Genomic DNA, 17190 nt, shown 5'->3' on the forward strand with positions numbered 1-17190 from the left:
CTGTTCCGTTGAGAGCTCCTGGAAGTTTTTCTGTATTAAGGCTCAGCTTTACACTGTTAGCCACTCCCATCTTCTATATAATCTGGATCCTGACTAGCTCTCATTGACAGAGCTAGCTTAGGCTGCATGGCTGGAGGTTGATGATGGCTGTTATTGGAGAAAGCATTTAGTGGATTTATCTGTGACAGTTGCTAGGTTTTGAGTGTGTGATAATTCCCCTTCTTTGGTTTAAACCCATCCTCCACTCCTGGTGTTTATCTCTGTTGTTTGTGTGTAATGTTTATTTGTATGATTAGTATTTTCCTTTATGCCTGTTTGTATTACCTTGTTAGTCTGGTTGGTGTATTATGGTGCACTACTACTCCCCGCTTCCTTGGGTAGAGGAAGGGTGCAAACTGAGGGCCGATTCAGTAGCTAAGGCAAGGTATGTGGCCCCGGCATCTTCACCATGAGAAGTTATCCGGGGAACAGGGCGAGCTAGGGCGCCCCTAGCGTTAGGGACAGGGAAGGAGCACCTGGTCCTGGTGAACACCCAACAACAGAGTTGTGACAGTGGGTTTTCTTATGTCCAAACATGTCTGATTATGTGTTTGGTATCCCCATCACATAGTTATACTAAAAACACAAAATTTGCACAGAGCACCAAAACTCAATCAAATAGATTTTTACAATGTGACAGCAATACAAAATATTGAGAACAAAATATTTATTTCTTTCATCCATAAAACTATAGTATACGGTTAATTTTGTCTAAATAAATTATAGAATTTGTCATTTACAAGCAATAAACTAGATCACAATATTTCAAAGACAGTATGTACACAACAATAAGGCTTAGTTATAAACATCACATATTCTTCAATATCTCTAGTAAACATATTGAAAACATCTGTACTGAAGCTGATCGTCAGGAAGTATGAGTGCGCAGAAGCTGCATGAAATTTTACTGCAACCCAACAAGACAGATCTCAGCCTAGATTTTGGAAGGAAGAAGAAAAACTACTTCATTTACTTTGCTTTATGATCTTTTGCATGGAGTTTTAGAAGGTCAACAGGTCATGTGTCATGCCATCCACAGCAGAAAACATGCAAAGAAAACACCATGTGAATTTTGAGTAATGATCACGCCAACGTCCAAGGTGATTTGCAGCAATGGAAGCAAAAACTTCTATGCTTTGTAAGAGTTCTTCACAGTTCTACGAGCAAAGTGCAACTAATTGTCCTTTCCCATTTTCCTCCTTCCACCAGCAAAGCACGTGAGCTCAAGGCAGGAGACCTAATTGCGTCCTCACATCTGTTGATAATGTCCTCTTCATATATAACACGCTCAGCAAACAGCGCATTACAGCAAGCAGTCTTTCACAAGAAGGATCCCATGCTTCTTTTTACTGTAAATAAAAAAGTAGATTTTGAATATTTAATATGTGAGACAGAATTAACATACAACTAATGCAGCTGTCCATCTTTTAGGTCATTTTTCCCTTATTTAAATGCAGGTATTTTTAGCTAAAAAAACATTTTTGTAATTGATTTGTTTTGAAACTTTTGCATTGTTTGCCTTCTAGAGCCTTTCTGTTGCACTGTCTATTACTGCCTGCAGAATGGGATTATGGAGAATTTGTTGGAGATCTCATGCTAATGGTCGAATAGGTGGATTTCTAACAATTTTTGTGTCTTTTTTGAACCCTTCTCAGTTGATTTATGACCATCGACCACATCAAAGTGTAGGAAAAACTAGGAGTCTGTAAAAGCAAATCAAAAGAAATCCTTCAGTGATGAACAAGTGGGTGAATATAAAACGTAACATTTATTCTTGAGTTAAAACATATGGCGGTTCCTCCATACACATTGCAGACCTACGCGTTTCAGCTTCTACACAGCCTTACTTAAGTGTGAATATGTTCTAAGAGACCTTTCTTAAATAGCACCTGCCATGGATCACATGTTGGATCGACAACCAATGAACACAAGTTTAGCCAAGTATCTGTAGAACATTTAATATCCTTTAAAAAAGGCTGGGAGATAATATAATGCCGAAAATTGGTGCTTTTTTGCCAAAATCCATATGCTTGTATTACTAACAATGTTAACTAATTCTGGATCCTGGTTTTAAATCGGTAACTATTTTTTGATTATAGATGTTATTTCCTAATGAAATTGCAGACTAAACTGAGTGGAAAAGGTGATAGGGATTTTGTTAGGATCCGGGCTGTTTCCATTGTGGAAATGTTTCCAGAATTTCTTCTTGTATCTCCCAAAAGGTCTTGTCTATCAATATCAGAGAGCATTTTGTATGCCTGATCTAAAGTATTTTTCATATAGTCTCTGTCTCTCAGTCTGGTCAGATTCCGGTTGAAAATCCTCAATTCTAGTGCAGATATGTTTAGTACGTATGAATTCCCCAATAGGAATGATCCTGATAATATGAGAATGCTGACATTAATGTGCCTGTAAAATTGAATTGCTATCAGTGGGTTATGTTGAAATAGTAATGGAATAATTGTAAGTCTTCCTCAGCAAAGTGACATCTAGATAATTAATTTTTGTTTTGTACCAAAAAAATGTAAATTTTAGATTGAAAGTATTATTACTAAGATAAGATGCAAAATCCTGAATGTCATCCTGGGTCCAGATGAACAGGAGGTCGTCTATAAATCGGCCGTACCATTGTATCCTGTCCTGGAAGGGATTAATGTCACTGAAAAGATAAAGCCTCTCCCATACTGCCATTACTAAATTTGCCAAAGATTGGGAGAATTCCCCCCTCATATTCACTCCTTTTTTCTGTAGAAAAAAACATTTGTCAAATGAAAAAAAAGTTGTCAGCGAGTAAAAATGAAAAAGCCATCATTAAAAGATCCTGAGTTTGTAAAGTATAAGTATTGTATTAAAAAACAAATCAATACTATACATAGAAATTTGATAGGGTATAGAGGGATAAAGGTCAATCACATCACAAGTGAGTCAAAAAGGATCGGTGCAATATTTTTTATGAACTCAAATAGCAAAAATGATTTTTAGTACAAAATACTGCCATTTAAGGAAACAAAAAGTTCCCCCAGAGATGGACAACCCCTTTAGGCTGTGTGCCCACATAAGCAGCTTTTTTCCATGCAAAAACGCTTTAAAAACGCATACATTATGCATCCTATTCTTATGAGGCATTCTGCGCATTTTGTGCACATGATGTGTTTTTTTTCTGCATAAAAAATGCATTGCGGTAAAAAATGCAGCATGTTTATTAATTTTGCGGTAAAAACCGCATTTCCAACTATATTCTACGAGACGGGGAATGCTCCGGAAAAGACGAGCAAAAAATGCGGAAAAAACTCGTCTTTCCTGGGAAGGAGTCTGGTTTTTAGTCAGGAATTTTCTGCATACGTGGGCACATAGCCTAAGGGTACCGTTACACATAGCGATGAACCAGCGATCCCGACAACGATATGGATCGCTGGTGCATCGCTAAGTGGTCGCTAGTGAGCTGCCACACAGGCAGATCTCACCAGCGACATAGCAGGGGTCGGGGGTCGCTACTTACCTGTCAGACGAGGCGATCCTGACATCCTCCCGCCCGGCTCCACGCGTCGCTCGTCGGCGCCACAGGAAGCCCAGCAGGAAGCAGACGACGAGAAATGGTCCAGAAGCTTCTTGCGCGATCAGCGATAACCAGCGGGGGAGCCGGTCGGAGGTAAGTGTCACATGCAGCTATATCGCTACCAATATCGCTGCTACGTCACAAAATCGGTGACTTTACAGCGATATTGCTAGCGATATCGCAGTGTGTAACGGAGGCTTTAATGGATCCAGTTATAAGGACAATAGCAAACATTTGCTTTGTGCTTTTCTCACAATGGACTCATTTTGACAATAAATGAATCATTTTGGTAAAAGGACACAACATCTACAGTAAGTATGATCTATCAGTCACACTGATTATGTCACTCTTGAGCTGAAGTAGCTGTATAGATTTATTATTATGGTAAAAATATGCCAATGCAATGGAAGGGGGGTAAAGAAGCTTTGATAAACGGTTTAACTTCAGATGTTTTCATTTCTTTCACAATTATGGATTTAGTTTATGGCTGAGACAGGAATATTTCTTGTATTGTGACTTGTATTGTTTAAGATTACTGTACTTGTATGTATTATGTATACCCCTCCTCACATGTAAAGCACCATGGAATAAATGGCGCTATAATAATTAATAATAATAATATTAATGCCAAGAAGTGGAGACCACTTCTATGGTTATCAATTAGATGCTGATCCTTCCATCACAGCCATGAATAGATGAGCTGGTACTAATGCTCCAAAGGATAGGTTATAACTTGTGGATGACTGGGGAGAGAGGCAGTGGCAGTGGTGGGGTCCCGACAGCAGGGACCATTTTCGATCCTAAGGGTGCCGTTTCACTTTGCGACGCACCAGCGATCCCAACAACGATACGAACTGGTAGGAACCGCTGGTGCATCGCTAAATGATCGCTAGTAAGCTGCCAAACAGGCAGATCTCTTCAGCGACGCAGCAACAATACAGCGATCAAATACAGCGATGCATGCTGGCCAGCGGGACGCCAACAATGAAAAAATGGCCCAGGACATTTCTGCACGATCAGTGATATCCAGCAGGGGAGCCAGTCGCTGCTGCGTGTCACATGTAGCAAGATTGCAGATGAGATCGCTGTTGCATCACAAAATCGGTGACACATTAGCGATCTCGCTATGTGAGACAGGGCCTTAAGAATGGGGCTTAGTGCTGTGAATAATCCTTTAAGGAACTATTAACCCCATGGTGAGTGATGACCAATTTTATATAGCTCCAGTTGGGCATAAAAACAGAATTCCAATTATAACAGTAAGTTTTGCATGACAATATTGGTACATGCAAATACAGTGGGGAAAAAAAGTATATAGTCAGTCAGCAATAGTGCAAGTTCCACCACTTAAAAAGATGAGAGGCGTCTGTAATTTACATCATAGGTAGACCTCAACTATGGGAGACAAACTGAGAAAAAAAAATCCAGAAAATCACATTGTCTGTTTTTTTTTTCATTTTATTTGCATATTATGGTGGAAAATAAGTATTTGTTCAGAAACAAAATTTCATCTCAATACTTTGTGATATATCCTTTGTTGGCAATGACAGAGGTCAAACATTTTCTGTAAGTCTTCACAAGGTTGCCACACACTGTTGTTGGTATGTTGGCCCATTCCTCCATGCAGATCTCCTCTAGAGCAGTGATGTTTTTGGCTTTTCGCTTGGCAACACGGACTTTCAACTCCCTCCAAAGGTTTTCTATAGGGTTGAGATCTGGAGACTGGCTAGGCCACTCCAGGACCTTGAAATGCTTCTTACGAAGCCACTCCTTCGTTGCCCTGGTGGTGTGCTTTGGATCATTGTCATGTTGAAAGACCCAGCCACGTTTCATCTTCAATGCCCTTGCTGATGGAAGGAGGTTTGCACTCAAAATCTCACGATACATGGCCCCATTCATTCTTTCATGTACCCGGATCAGTCCTCCTGGCCCCTTTGCAGAGAAACAGCCCCAAAGCATGATGTTTCCACCACCATGCTTTACAGTAGGTATGGTGTTTGATGGATGTAACTCAGTATTCTTTTTCCTCCAAACACGACAAGTTGTGTTTCTACCAAACAGTTCCAGTTTGGTTTCATCAGACCATAGGACATTCTCCCAAAACTCCTCTGGATCATCCAAATGCTCTCTAGCAAACTTCAGACGGGCCCGGACATGTACAGGCTTAAGCAGTGGGACACGTCTGGCACTGCAGGATCTGAGTCCATGGTGGCGTAGTGTGTTACTTATGGTAGGCCTTGTTACATTGGTCCCAGCTCTCTGCAGTTCATTCACTAGGTCCCCCCGCGTGGTTCTGGGATTTTTGCTCACCGTTCTTGTGATCATTCTGACCCCACGGGGTGGGATTTTGCGTGGAGCACCAGATCGAGGGAGATTATCAGTGGTCTTGTATGTCTTCCATTTTCTAATTATTGCTCCCACAGTTGATTTCTTCACTCCAAGCTGGTTGGCTATTGCAGATTCAGTCTTCCCAGCCTGGTGCAGGGCTACAATTTTGTTTCTGGTGTCCTTTGACAGCTCTTTGGTCTTCACCATAGTGGAGTTTGGAGTCAGACTGTTTGAGGGTGTGCACAGGTGTCTTTTTATACTGATAACAAGTTTAAACAGGTGTCATTACTACAGGTAATGAGTGGAGGAAAGAGGAGACTCTTAAAGAAGAAGTTACAGGTCTGTGAGAGCCAGAAATCTTGATTGCTTGTTTCTGACCAAATACTTATTTTCCACCATAATATGCAAATAAAATGAAAAAAAAAAACAGACAATGTGATTTTCTGGATTTTTTTTTTCTCAGTTTGTCTCCCATAGTTGAGGTCTACCTATGATGTAAATTACAGACGCCTCTCATCTTTTTAAGTGGTGGAACTTGCACTATTGCTGACTGACTAAATACTTTTTTTCCCCACTGTATAATCATATTTGCAGTGCTTACAATTCATGATTTACATGCACTTTTGCACACTAGATAATTTAAGGGGAATCTTTCAAGTGATTCAAGACGCATGAATCGCAGCCTGGCTACACAATTGCAGCAAGGTATGTTATTTTCTGAAAGGCTCTGGCGTTTCAGAGGGAATATACTCTGAAAACCTGGACCATAGTGGGAGAGCAGACTAACCTAACGCCACCCCATGGTGTGCTGCTCCCAGAGCCGCTGCAGGTGATTGACAGGCTCTCCCTCGCATATACAAAAGGAGAGACTTGTCAATCACCTCTAGCAGCCCTGGGAGAAGCTAGCCATAGGGACAGAGCTGAACGAGTTTATTCTCTGACTAAGGTCTCCATCTGGATCTTCAAAGAATATTGGGGGCAATTCATCAAAGCTTTTCCGCCAGATTTCTGGCAAACGAAAACGTTGAAAAGTCACATTTTTGTCACCTTTTTGTGCAAGGTTGTGCAAAAAATGTTGCTGCTTTTGGCATTTGCATTCCATACTTGTCCCAGCTCTCCAACAAAGTGGACGGGGCGGGATGGGGGTATGGTGACCCCTGCTCGTCATGAGTTTGAAGGCGTTCATTATACCACAAATCTTACTCTATCAGCGACCAATATATACCAATATTTCTAATTACAGCAATCATGAATAATTCATCTGATCATTTCTCTAAAAGGAATGTGAACACCTCAGTAAATGGGAGCGACACGCTATTATTTTAGAGATTTGTGACTGACACACACACAGATGCAGAATAAAGGAAATTTCCTCATCTTTCATCAATTTGAGTGCCAAGTTTATTTTTGCGTAGATTACGGGTTAGATACCCTACTTGAGCACCATTCACAAGTCTTTTTTTTTGTTGTTGAGTGCCTTGTTGATTTCTGTTTTTACACACACAGAATGCAGTCACTCATTACAGCTATGTGGTTAAACTTTTTCCAGGGCCACTGTGTAACTAGAGTACTAAATAGTCTCTATCATGTTGGTTGCTAACCTACTGAAACAGGTAGAACGCCTTTATCACATTTCAAATAACCTCGTGAGTATCATGCCTTGTGTCCAAACAAGAGGCCAGTGTAATGTAGAGGAGACTCAAATTACACAAGTCATGCAGACTGCTAGAATCATATACTTTTGCTAAATATCTATCCCATATCTATCTATCTATCTATCTATCTATCTATCTATCCCATATCTATCTATCTATCTATCCCATATCTATCTATCTATCTATCTATCTATCCCATATCTATCTATCTAATATCTATCTATCCAATATCTATCTATCTAGCCCATATCTATCTATCTATCTATCTATCTATCTATCTATCCCATATCTGTCCATCTATCTCCTATCTATCTATCTATCTATCTATCCCATATCTATCCCATATCTAGCTATCTATCTATTATCTATCTATCCCATATCTAGCTATCTATCTATTATCTATCTGTCTATCAATTTCATATCTATCAATCTACTTGTCTAGCTATCTTTTTTTAAAAAAGATAAATCAGAATTAATCAATTGAAGCATACACATTTTTCCCTTTTTTGAGACAGGAGTAGTGCCATGTGAAGGGAAGCTTGGCGTGCACTCAAGCCAAGTTACAAGGTGCCAGTGGAACAGGGTATGAACCCTATGGTAACAGGAGTAGGAAATTCACCGCACACTCTTATTCCAGATTTGCTTTTACTTCAAGTGCAAGCATGCAAATATCGTAATGGTGACAGGAGGTGAGTGACATAGACTTTTGACGTTTCGACCCTTCCTGGGTCTTTGTCACAATTATCACTTTTATAGAATAGGGCCTATGGTGAGTCAGTGGTCTGTGCAACTAGTTCTGTTGTGTTGGATGCTTGTGGAGGAGAGCAACAGAGGTGTTCCTGCACCAGAACCCCGATCTCTTGTTGGCCCATGTGAACAGGTGGGGACATTTCAGCTCAAGAGCAAAGCTTGACAAAGGCCCACTTTCACTTGAGCCGGAACATTGCTTCCTGTTCACATAGGCCAACAAAGACACCATTTTGTTGCATGGAACTTGCCATTGAGTGCTGCCTATTTTTCTTGCTTTTTTAATATATCTGGCTATTTATCTATCTATCCATCTTCTATTCAATATCTAATAAACAGCCATCAAATTTGTCGGCGTTGTGTATACATAAATGCTGTTAATTAAAACAATGATATAAAGGAAAGAAGGTGAACATGCAGTTAAGCCCATCACAGAATAATAGGAACATTATGTCAGGGGCTCAGGTTACATCTAGTGACGGGCATAGCATTAATCTCTGTCTAAATGAATACATAAGATCAACAGAAAAACATCACACAACTGGAGAGAACAATTAGCACAAGAAAGAAACAATAAGTACACCCTGCCTAAAAGGACAACTAAGAATTTTGCCATTGTTAGACTTCTAATTATAGTCCTGAGTTTATTAGTTTCTTGTAGACATTGACTCCAATTAAGGTCCTGTTAGACTACTGTTATACAAGTATAAACCTAAAATAGCATTCCATCGTACTCAGCTGTAAAGGGCCTGTCACACTAAGCGATAACGCTAGCAATATCGCTATAACGTCACTGTTTTTTGTGACGTAGCAGCGATATTGCTAGCGATATCGCTATGTCTGATGCTTACCTCCGACCGCTCCCCCGCTGGTTATCGCTGATCGCGCGAGAATGTCATGGGCCGTTTCTCGTCGTCAGCTTCCTGCTGGGGCTGACGAGCGACGGGAGGACGTCAGGATCGCCGTGTCTGACAGGTAAGTAGCAACCCCCGACCCCTGCAATGTCGCTGGTGAGATCTGCCCGTGTGGCAGCTACTAGCGACCACCTAGCGATGTACCAGCGATCCTGACCGCATCATATCGCTGGTCGGGATTGCTGGTGCATCGCTAAGTGTGACAGTACCTTAAGGCCTGTTTCACACTTCTGTTTCTTGGCGTCAGTCAAAATCTGCCAATTTCTGAAAAAAACGGATCCGCCAAAAAAGGGGCAGATCCGTTTTTTTCCCCCATAGACATACATTAGTGGCGCCAAAATTTTACGGTCTCCCGGGCGGATGAGACGGACTTTGCAACGTTTTTTTTATCTTGATGGTCCTCTATTTTTAACTGCGCCTGCGCGGAAGCTTTGCTCCAGGAACACTTTTAACCCTGAAATGCCGTTCCGGAAAAAAAAAATCTCTCTCCCTCTCCCTCTCCCTCTCTCTCTCTCTCTCCTTTTTCCAGGCAGCGGTTCCTTTAAAGTCCAGCCTTCGCCGGATCCGTCAAAACAACGGTCCGGTGGCACAAGTTGGTGTGAAAACGGAGACGGATCCGTTTTCCGCCATTTTCATGGATTGCAACTGACATCAAAAAACGTATGTGTGAAACAGGCCTTAGCCATACAATTATATACAGTGGGTACGGAAAGTATTCAGACCCCTTTACATTTTTCACTCTTTTTTTCATTGCATCCATTTGAAACCTGGATGCTGTGCATTGCTATATAGTGTGAAGAACGCCGCATACAAGTCTTCATTATATATATATATATATATATATACCAAGCAACCGCCCCCCTCCATGCTTTGGTAGGATGTGAGCGGTTGTTTCATTGGTATTCTCGCACCTGTGTTGCCGCCATCTTAACTATATGGGTCCACTGCATCCTGATAGTGCATTTGGTTGGAGGCCTGGGCAGGTAAGTATCTCTGCCTCTTTTGCTGTGTTTTTTAATTTTTGGAGGATTTTTAAGTTCTCTTTTTGTGCTATTGCTGTTTATTGCATCCATTTGGTAAATTCAAAAAAGTTTATTTTTTTTTTCTCATTAATGTACACTCTGCACCCCATCTTGACTGAAAACCCCCCAGAAATGTAGACATTTTTGCAAATTTATTAAAAAAGAAAAACTAAGATATCACATGGTCATAAGTATTCGGACCCTTTGCTCAGTATTGAGTAGAAGCACCCTTTTGAGCTAGTATAGCCATGAGTCTCCTTGCTTCTGTCGCGCTCCTGCGCAGGCGTAATTCTCTGCCCTGTTGAGGGCCGAGCAAAGTACTGCACTGTGCAGGTGCCGGGAAAGGTCAGAGAGGTCCAGCGCCTGCGCACTGCAGTACTTTACTCTGCCCTCAACAGGGCAGAGAATTACACCTGCGCAGGAGCGCGATAGAAGCAAGGAGGAAGAATTCATCGCTAGAAGATGGGAGGCGCCGGACCGGGACCTGCGACACCCGTCGGACCGGACCGCACCTCGGGTGAGTATAACTAGTTTTTCTCATCTTTCAGGTTACATCGGGGGTTATCTACAGCATTGCAGAATGCTGTGGATAAGCCCCTGACGGCAGTGGCTTCATCTCATAGGGCAAAAATGAGGTGACAGATTCCCTTTAGCTATGTTTTAGTTACTAAAGGCTTCAAAAAAGAACCTCAAATCTCTCGAAACAATCTAACACAACAATTCCCACCACATCCACACAGCATGTATTATCGCGGGTCACCAGACTTGGTTAATAGCAAGCAAAAAGCGGTGTGCCTTCAGGCCTTTAATCTTCTTCTGTAATTTAAAAAGGCACACACACACACAAAAACACATGTTTGTTCCATTTTAGAGACTCCCACCAATACAACTACACGCTGGGTTTCAGCTTCAGTGGGTGTTTAATCAGTGACTGCCAAGGGAAAAAGCTCATGTGACGTTGTGTTGAGCACATGCAAAACACTTATCAGGAAAGGGAGAACAATTGTGACTTCTTCCTTAAATGCCCCAGAGCAAACACACAAACCGTTTCAAAATGGAAATTGTTCATTTCTACTTATTAACCGTTTATTTATTTCTTACAATGCAGCTATGGCTGTATAATGCCTGTGTACTTGCACAAATCACAATGCAGTGTATGCTCTGCAAATAACATATATACCGGAATAGAGCTTATGTAATTATGTACCTATCCTGTAATGAAATAGAAAGCGTTTTAGAATTCCTCCTACGTTCACTGTGTTTTTTTCAGAGTTTTTTTCTGCACCAAAATCCAGAGTATTGGCAGGAAAAACGCTGGATAAAATAATAACATTTTGGCTACACTTTTTTTTTGCCATAAATTATAATCGGTGAAAAACGCTGTAAGAATTGACATGCTGGGAATTAAAAAAAAACGCCTAGGAGCTGAAAAACTGAAGGCAAAAAAATCCAAGGATGTGCTTGCGAATTTTGACATTTCATTCACTTTGATGTTACTGTAAATGGCAGTGTTTTTGCCTCAAAAGAAAATTTGGCAAAAATGCCATATATGAATGTTCATATATGGCATTAATATACCCCCAGGAAATCAGCATAGGGAGACTTAGAGGGCATGCAATACTTCCTAGAAAAAAAACCATGCAAATAACCTCTTCACAGAGGAAGAGAAGAAGGTGGGTTGTGCCCTATTGGAAGTAGTATCTTATAAGTCAGTGTTGACACTCTGAAGAGCCTTACCATGCATACAGCCAAACTTACATACAGCTGTTTTAGGGTTCTTGTCCCTTATCAGTACAAAGGAGGAGACTAGTTGGCTGGGCAAGATGACTTGGACAGAGATTCTAAGGGGTAAAGTTTCTCCTTTTGACTCATGCAGACATCCGTGTAAATCGCACTTTCCCGACCAGACCGTCACAGCCTCATAAATGGCTATGATGCTGTAACACTCAGGCGTTGCCATTCCATGCACTGCATTACGTGATCTGACCGACATCCATGGACAATTGCATGAGTCTTTAAGGTACTGTCACACTTAGCGATGTACCAGCGATCCCGACCAGCGATATGACGCGGTCAGGATCGCTGGTACATCGCTAAGTGGTCGCTAGTGAGCTGCCACACAGGCAGATCTCACCAGCGACATCGCTGGGGACGGGGGTCGCTACTTACCTGTCACACTAGGCGATCCTGTGTCCTCCCGCCCGGCTCCACGCGTCGCTCGTCCTCACAGCAGGAAGCGCCACAGGAAGCTGACGACGAGAAACAGTCCTGAACGTTCTCGCGCGATCAGCGATAACCAGCGGGGGAGCCGGTCGTAGGTAAGTATCACACACAGCGATATCGCTAGCAATATCGCTATAACGTCACTAGTTATAGCGATATTGCTAGCGATATCTCTTAGTGTGACATGCCCTTTAGACTGTGTCCCAGAACCTCTGACATTTATCTACTGTGATTGGCAGGTCACTGAGACGATACCATGCTGCAGTACATAGCCACTAATAATATTGGGATTATTAAACAGTCAATGTACTTTAGGGATATCATTAATACAGGTGAGTATTCGTAAGTTTGTGATATATCTTATCAAAGAAATCTGCTCCCTACTTACCCTCCCATCCACCCACCTCCTGAATTTACTATCTACTCTGAAAAAAAGCTCAATTTCATGCTTCTCAAAAAAGAATACAGACTGCAGGGACAGTGGCTGTGGCATTCACATAAAGATTGTGCTGAGCTTTCTAACAAGTCTTTTACCTCACTCCTGCTTTGGGTTAACATCTCCACCTCTCAGTACTGCTGTAAATTCTTCTCAATGGTGCTGCCGCTGTTGCTTCTGTCTGTGTGCTAACTAATGAAGTACAGCAGGAATCCCTCTCTGAGCGCACTGTTGTGTATGGGAGACATCACTGCGGCTTGTCTCTTGCCACTAGCTTAGAGTCAATTAAAAATTAAGAGATAAGGGCTGCAGAGAGGAAAAGTGAGGAAATACAAAACACAAGTCATATAATGGCCAGAAGTAGTGATATTCTTCATGTACACACTTGTGACACTTTATTCTGAAAAGTTTGTTGAAAGTACAGTTACTTTTTAAAGCCATGTACCAACCTAGTTTTGTAGGATAGGGTGATAAAAAAAATCTGCTGTCTGCGCTGACTAATAGATGCCATCCAATAATGTATTTTATATTAAATGATAATTATCAGCAGACTGGTCTCTCTGGAAGCCAGATGTCTCATGTGTTGGCTTTTGTTACTTATGTCTTTATTTATTCCCGAAAATAAGCAGATATACACTATTTCCTTTTTCAGTGTGTTCTGTGACTATCACTCTACTAAGATATTGTTGGGGCACATTAATCAAAGATGAGTCGGAAAGTCCTGTTCACATTTACTTTGTGAAATAGCAAATCTAAAAGTCTTTGTGTGTGTGTGTGTGTGTGTGTGTATAGTATGTGTGCAGGGGAAGTGGGAATTTTGGGAAGAAGACCATGAACCGAGTTTTTCAAGCATCATAGCAGGCCTGGTCTGTTGCTTACAACAATTCCACCAATAGGTGGCATCGTTGCTTAACTAGAGAGGACATGGGTGATAAAACAGAACCATGAAAGCAGAGTGGACATATGAAATAAAGCTCTGCGGCAGCCATAGGGTTCGATCACACTGCAGTGTTAAATGACAGCAGATCGGCGACATGCTTGTTGGACAGCAGTCATTTAATAGCCTGAAACAGCTTCAGATGTGCAATGAATGATCCGTAAAACATTATTCAGTGCACATAGGCTGTCATTGTTTTCAGCAGCACAGGCCCTGTTTACACAGAATGAAAACGATCATCTTTGGCGCAGCGTTTTGCTTGTTTGTTGGGCGACTGGCAGCCTGTTTGATTATCACAAAACAATCGTTTCTAGGAATGCTTGCTCCACAATAATCATGCAGTATGAAAGGTCCTATACTCCTCAACAATGAAATTGCAGCACCAAGAAGGAAAAGTCGTAAAGTTATGAAAATCACAGAATGGATGGACATGTTCTTGATATGTAATGATGAAAATATGAAAACAAAATTTTCAAAACATCTCTATTTATTTAGTATCGTGACAAAGCGCAGACATACTCACATCTACATGCAAATGAGGTGATTAATGTTTGTCTAAGGAATGTTCTGCCATGTTGACTGCAGTTACATAGGCATGCAAATCATCAAGAGCCACTGTTGGCAGCTCTTTTTGCAATTGCCGACCAATGACTTTCCAAAAGTGGTAGCTAAGAGACAAGTCCATTTAGCTTGCATGGGCTGCTCACAGTAGCACCAGCAACATGCGGCCTGTTATTGTCAGGTTGAAAAATGGCTCCTAGGATATTTAGGAGAAATGGCCATACCACTGGTTCCAACAACAAATCAATGTAATGCTTGGCTGTGAGTGTGCTGGCTTTTACGCTTTAATCAAACTAGTAACCAAGTACCCTACGTTATTTCCACGTACTATTGCTATTTACTTGTTATAGGGTATATGCTCTTTTTGTTTTTGGCCACAATGTGAAACTGCTTTTACACACTGAAAGTATACCAACTTATGCTCTGGCTTATTTCTTGGGTTTTGCTGGCCACTTTTCAATGCTGGGCATTTCATCTATATAGCTTCCTATGGACAAGTGGCTGCACAGTTAGTAGGAAGATATATGCCACAGGAATCTAGCATATTTCTTTAGTCAGTGAAGCACCCAAGGCAAAAGTGGGATTCATCACTGAAGAGGATAGATCTCTATTTCAGTCTCCAATGCTCCAATCTAGCATACAGTTTTCAACTGGAGACCAGGCAACTGCAACTATAGGCTATTATGATAGAACGCAACACTGGTCCTACTCCCGGGGTTATGGCATAATGTCCTGGAGCCAGACGCCTCTAGTCTTCGCTCCAGGAACCAGTGGTATGGAAAGTTCTTTAACGAGTCCTAGGAGTCATTTTTCTATACGACAATATCATACTACTGTGAGCAGCCTCAACCTGTGTGGTCTGAATTTCAAATGGAGCTTCCAATATAGGATCTTGATGATTTGCATGCCCAAGTACATTCTTCATGGTAGAACATTTCTGCGACATTCATTAATAACCTCATTGATGGCAGCCAAGTCATGTAAGTGTGTGTATTTGAGTAAATGGTGCTCATACTTGATATTGAATAAATTCAGATGCTTTGAAAATGTTGTTTCTATTTTTTTCATCGTTTGCATATCATTATGATGTCTACCCATCCTGTGATTTCCATATCTCCATGACTTTTCCTTCTTGGTGTTGTAATTTCAACGTTGAGGAAAGTATGTTGTTATTATGTATTATAATAATATAATATAGTATTTATTGTAGTAAAATGTAATGGAAAGTAATGTATTAAAGCTCAGATATTTCAGATAGTAAAGATACTGTAGGTTTATAATTGGCAACTTCCCTTCCACTATTTATAACTACTTATATCACTTTATGAACCGCCCTATGGTACGACATTTTATCCCATAGAATTAGTACTACTTAGAGATAATTCCTCCATAATGGGTCATCAAAAAAATATGCTTGCATTATTTTCTCGTAAAATTCATGAGAAAGAACCTCAGCATGCCTTTATATAAAATGAGTGACATACTCATGTACATTAGTAGAAGAAAACTTCTGTTTTTTTGTCTCACGAATAACTATTTTCTCTTTGATGGGTGAGTACTTCCACCAGCTCAGGGGTACTGAGATGGGGAGCCCCTGTGCCCCCACGTATGCAAATATCTTCCTGGGCTAGTGTGAGGAAACCCATATTTTTGGAGAGCGAGATGAGTGGTGGAACCAGTATATCAGCCTCTGGGCCAGATATATTGACGATATTTTGGTCTTTTGGTCTGGCCCAGAGGCTGAATTTCGCCGCTTTGTGGAGACTATTAATGTTAATCAGATTGGACTCAGATTTACCTCTAAGCATCATGACAGAAGTATTAATTTCCTTGACTTGACAATTTCTAAAGAACCTGATGGGAGTATCAGGACCTGTACATATCGTAAGCCCACATCTACTAATAATCTTTTAAAGGGGCAATTTATGCGTATAAGGAGGAACTGCACTGACTTTGGTACCTTTAGAAGGCAGGCGGATGACTTATACGACAGATATAGAGCTCGAGATTATCCTTGTGAGATCATGGATGGCCCATATAATGAGGCCCTCTTTGCTGATAGGCAATCCCTTTTGAGAAAAAGGGATATTGGGGATCAGGGATCCAATTTAGTTAGGCTGATTGGAACATATGATAGTGAGTCTGAGAGGGTTTATCGAGTCTTCAAAAAGTATTGGGGGGTTCTTCTGGCAGATCCGAACCTTAAAAAATTTGTGTCCCCCAAACCAAGTGTGACATATAGAAGGGGAAGGTCGATTGGAGACCAGCTTGTCCATAGTCTATACCAGAGACCTAAAAAATCAGGGACCTGGTTAGATAGAAAACCTTTGGATCAGGGATCCAATTTATTTAGGCTGATTGGAACATATGATGGTGAGTGTGAGAGGGTTTATCGAGTCTTCAAAAAGTACTGGGGGGTTCTTCTGGCAGATCCGAACCTTAAAAAATTTGTGTCCCCCAAACCAAGTGTGACATATAGAAGGGGAAGGTCGATTGGAGACCAGCTTGTCCATAGTCTATACCAGAGACCTAAAAAATCAGGGACCTGGTTAGATAGAAAACCTTTGGGTTTCTTTAGATGCGGGAATTGTACAAGATGTGACAGGATGTGTCAAGGGAAAACCTTCAGTAGCTCGGCAAATGGCAGAGTTTTCACTGTCAGGGATTTTGGTAATTGTAGATCTACGGGCCTCGTTTATAAAGCTACCTGTACCTGTCCCATGGATTACATTGGGAAGACTATTAGGGAATTGAGGGTTAGGGTAGGTGAGC

At 41.2% G+C, this 17190-nt stretch overlaps 1 protein-coding gene across 1 annotated transcript in view; it reads right to left on the bottom strand.

Annotated features, from left to right (window-relative positions):
- Positions 1–691: 691 nt before the first annotated feature.
- PIP5K1B (phosphatidylinositol-4-phosphate 5-kinase type 1 beta) overlaps positions 692–17190 on the bottom strand; it is a 218475-nt gene continuing 201976 nt past the window's right edge. The window contains exon 15 of the mRNA XM_073572250.1: positions 692–1388. Within this exon, the coding sequence (XP_073428351.1) occupies positions 1386–1388 (3 nt within the window). The 3' untranslated portion in view covers positions 692–1385. The remainder of the gene's footprint in view (positions 1389–17190) is intronic.

This window comes from Dendrobates tinctorius, unplaced genomic scaffold (assembly GCF_039654945.1).
Source record: "Dendrobates tinctorius isolate UK_male_01 unplaced genomic scaffold, ASM3965494v1 ptg000031l, whole genome shotgun sequence".
Taxonomy (NCBI): Eukaryota; Metazoa; Chordata; class Amphibia; order Anura; family Dendrobatidae; genus Dendrobates; species Dendrobates tinctorius.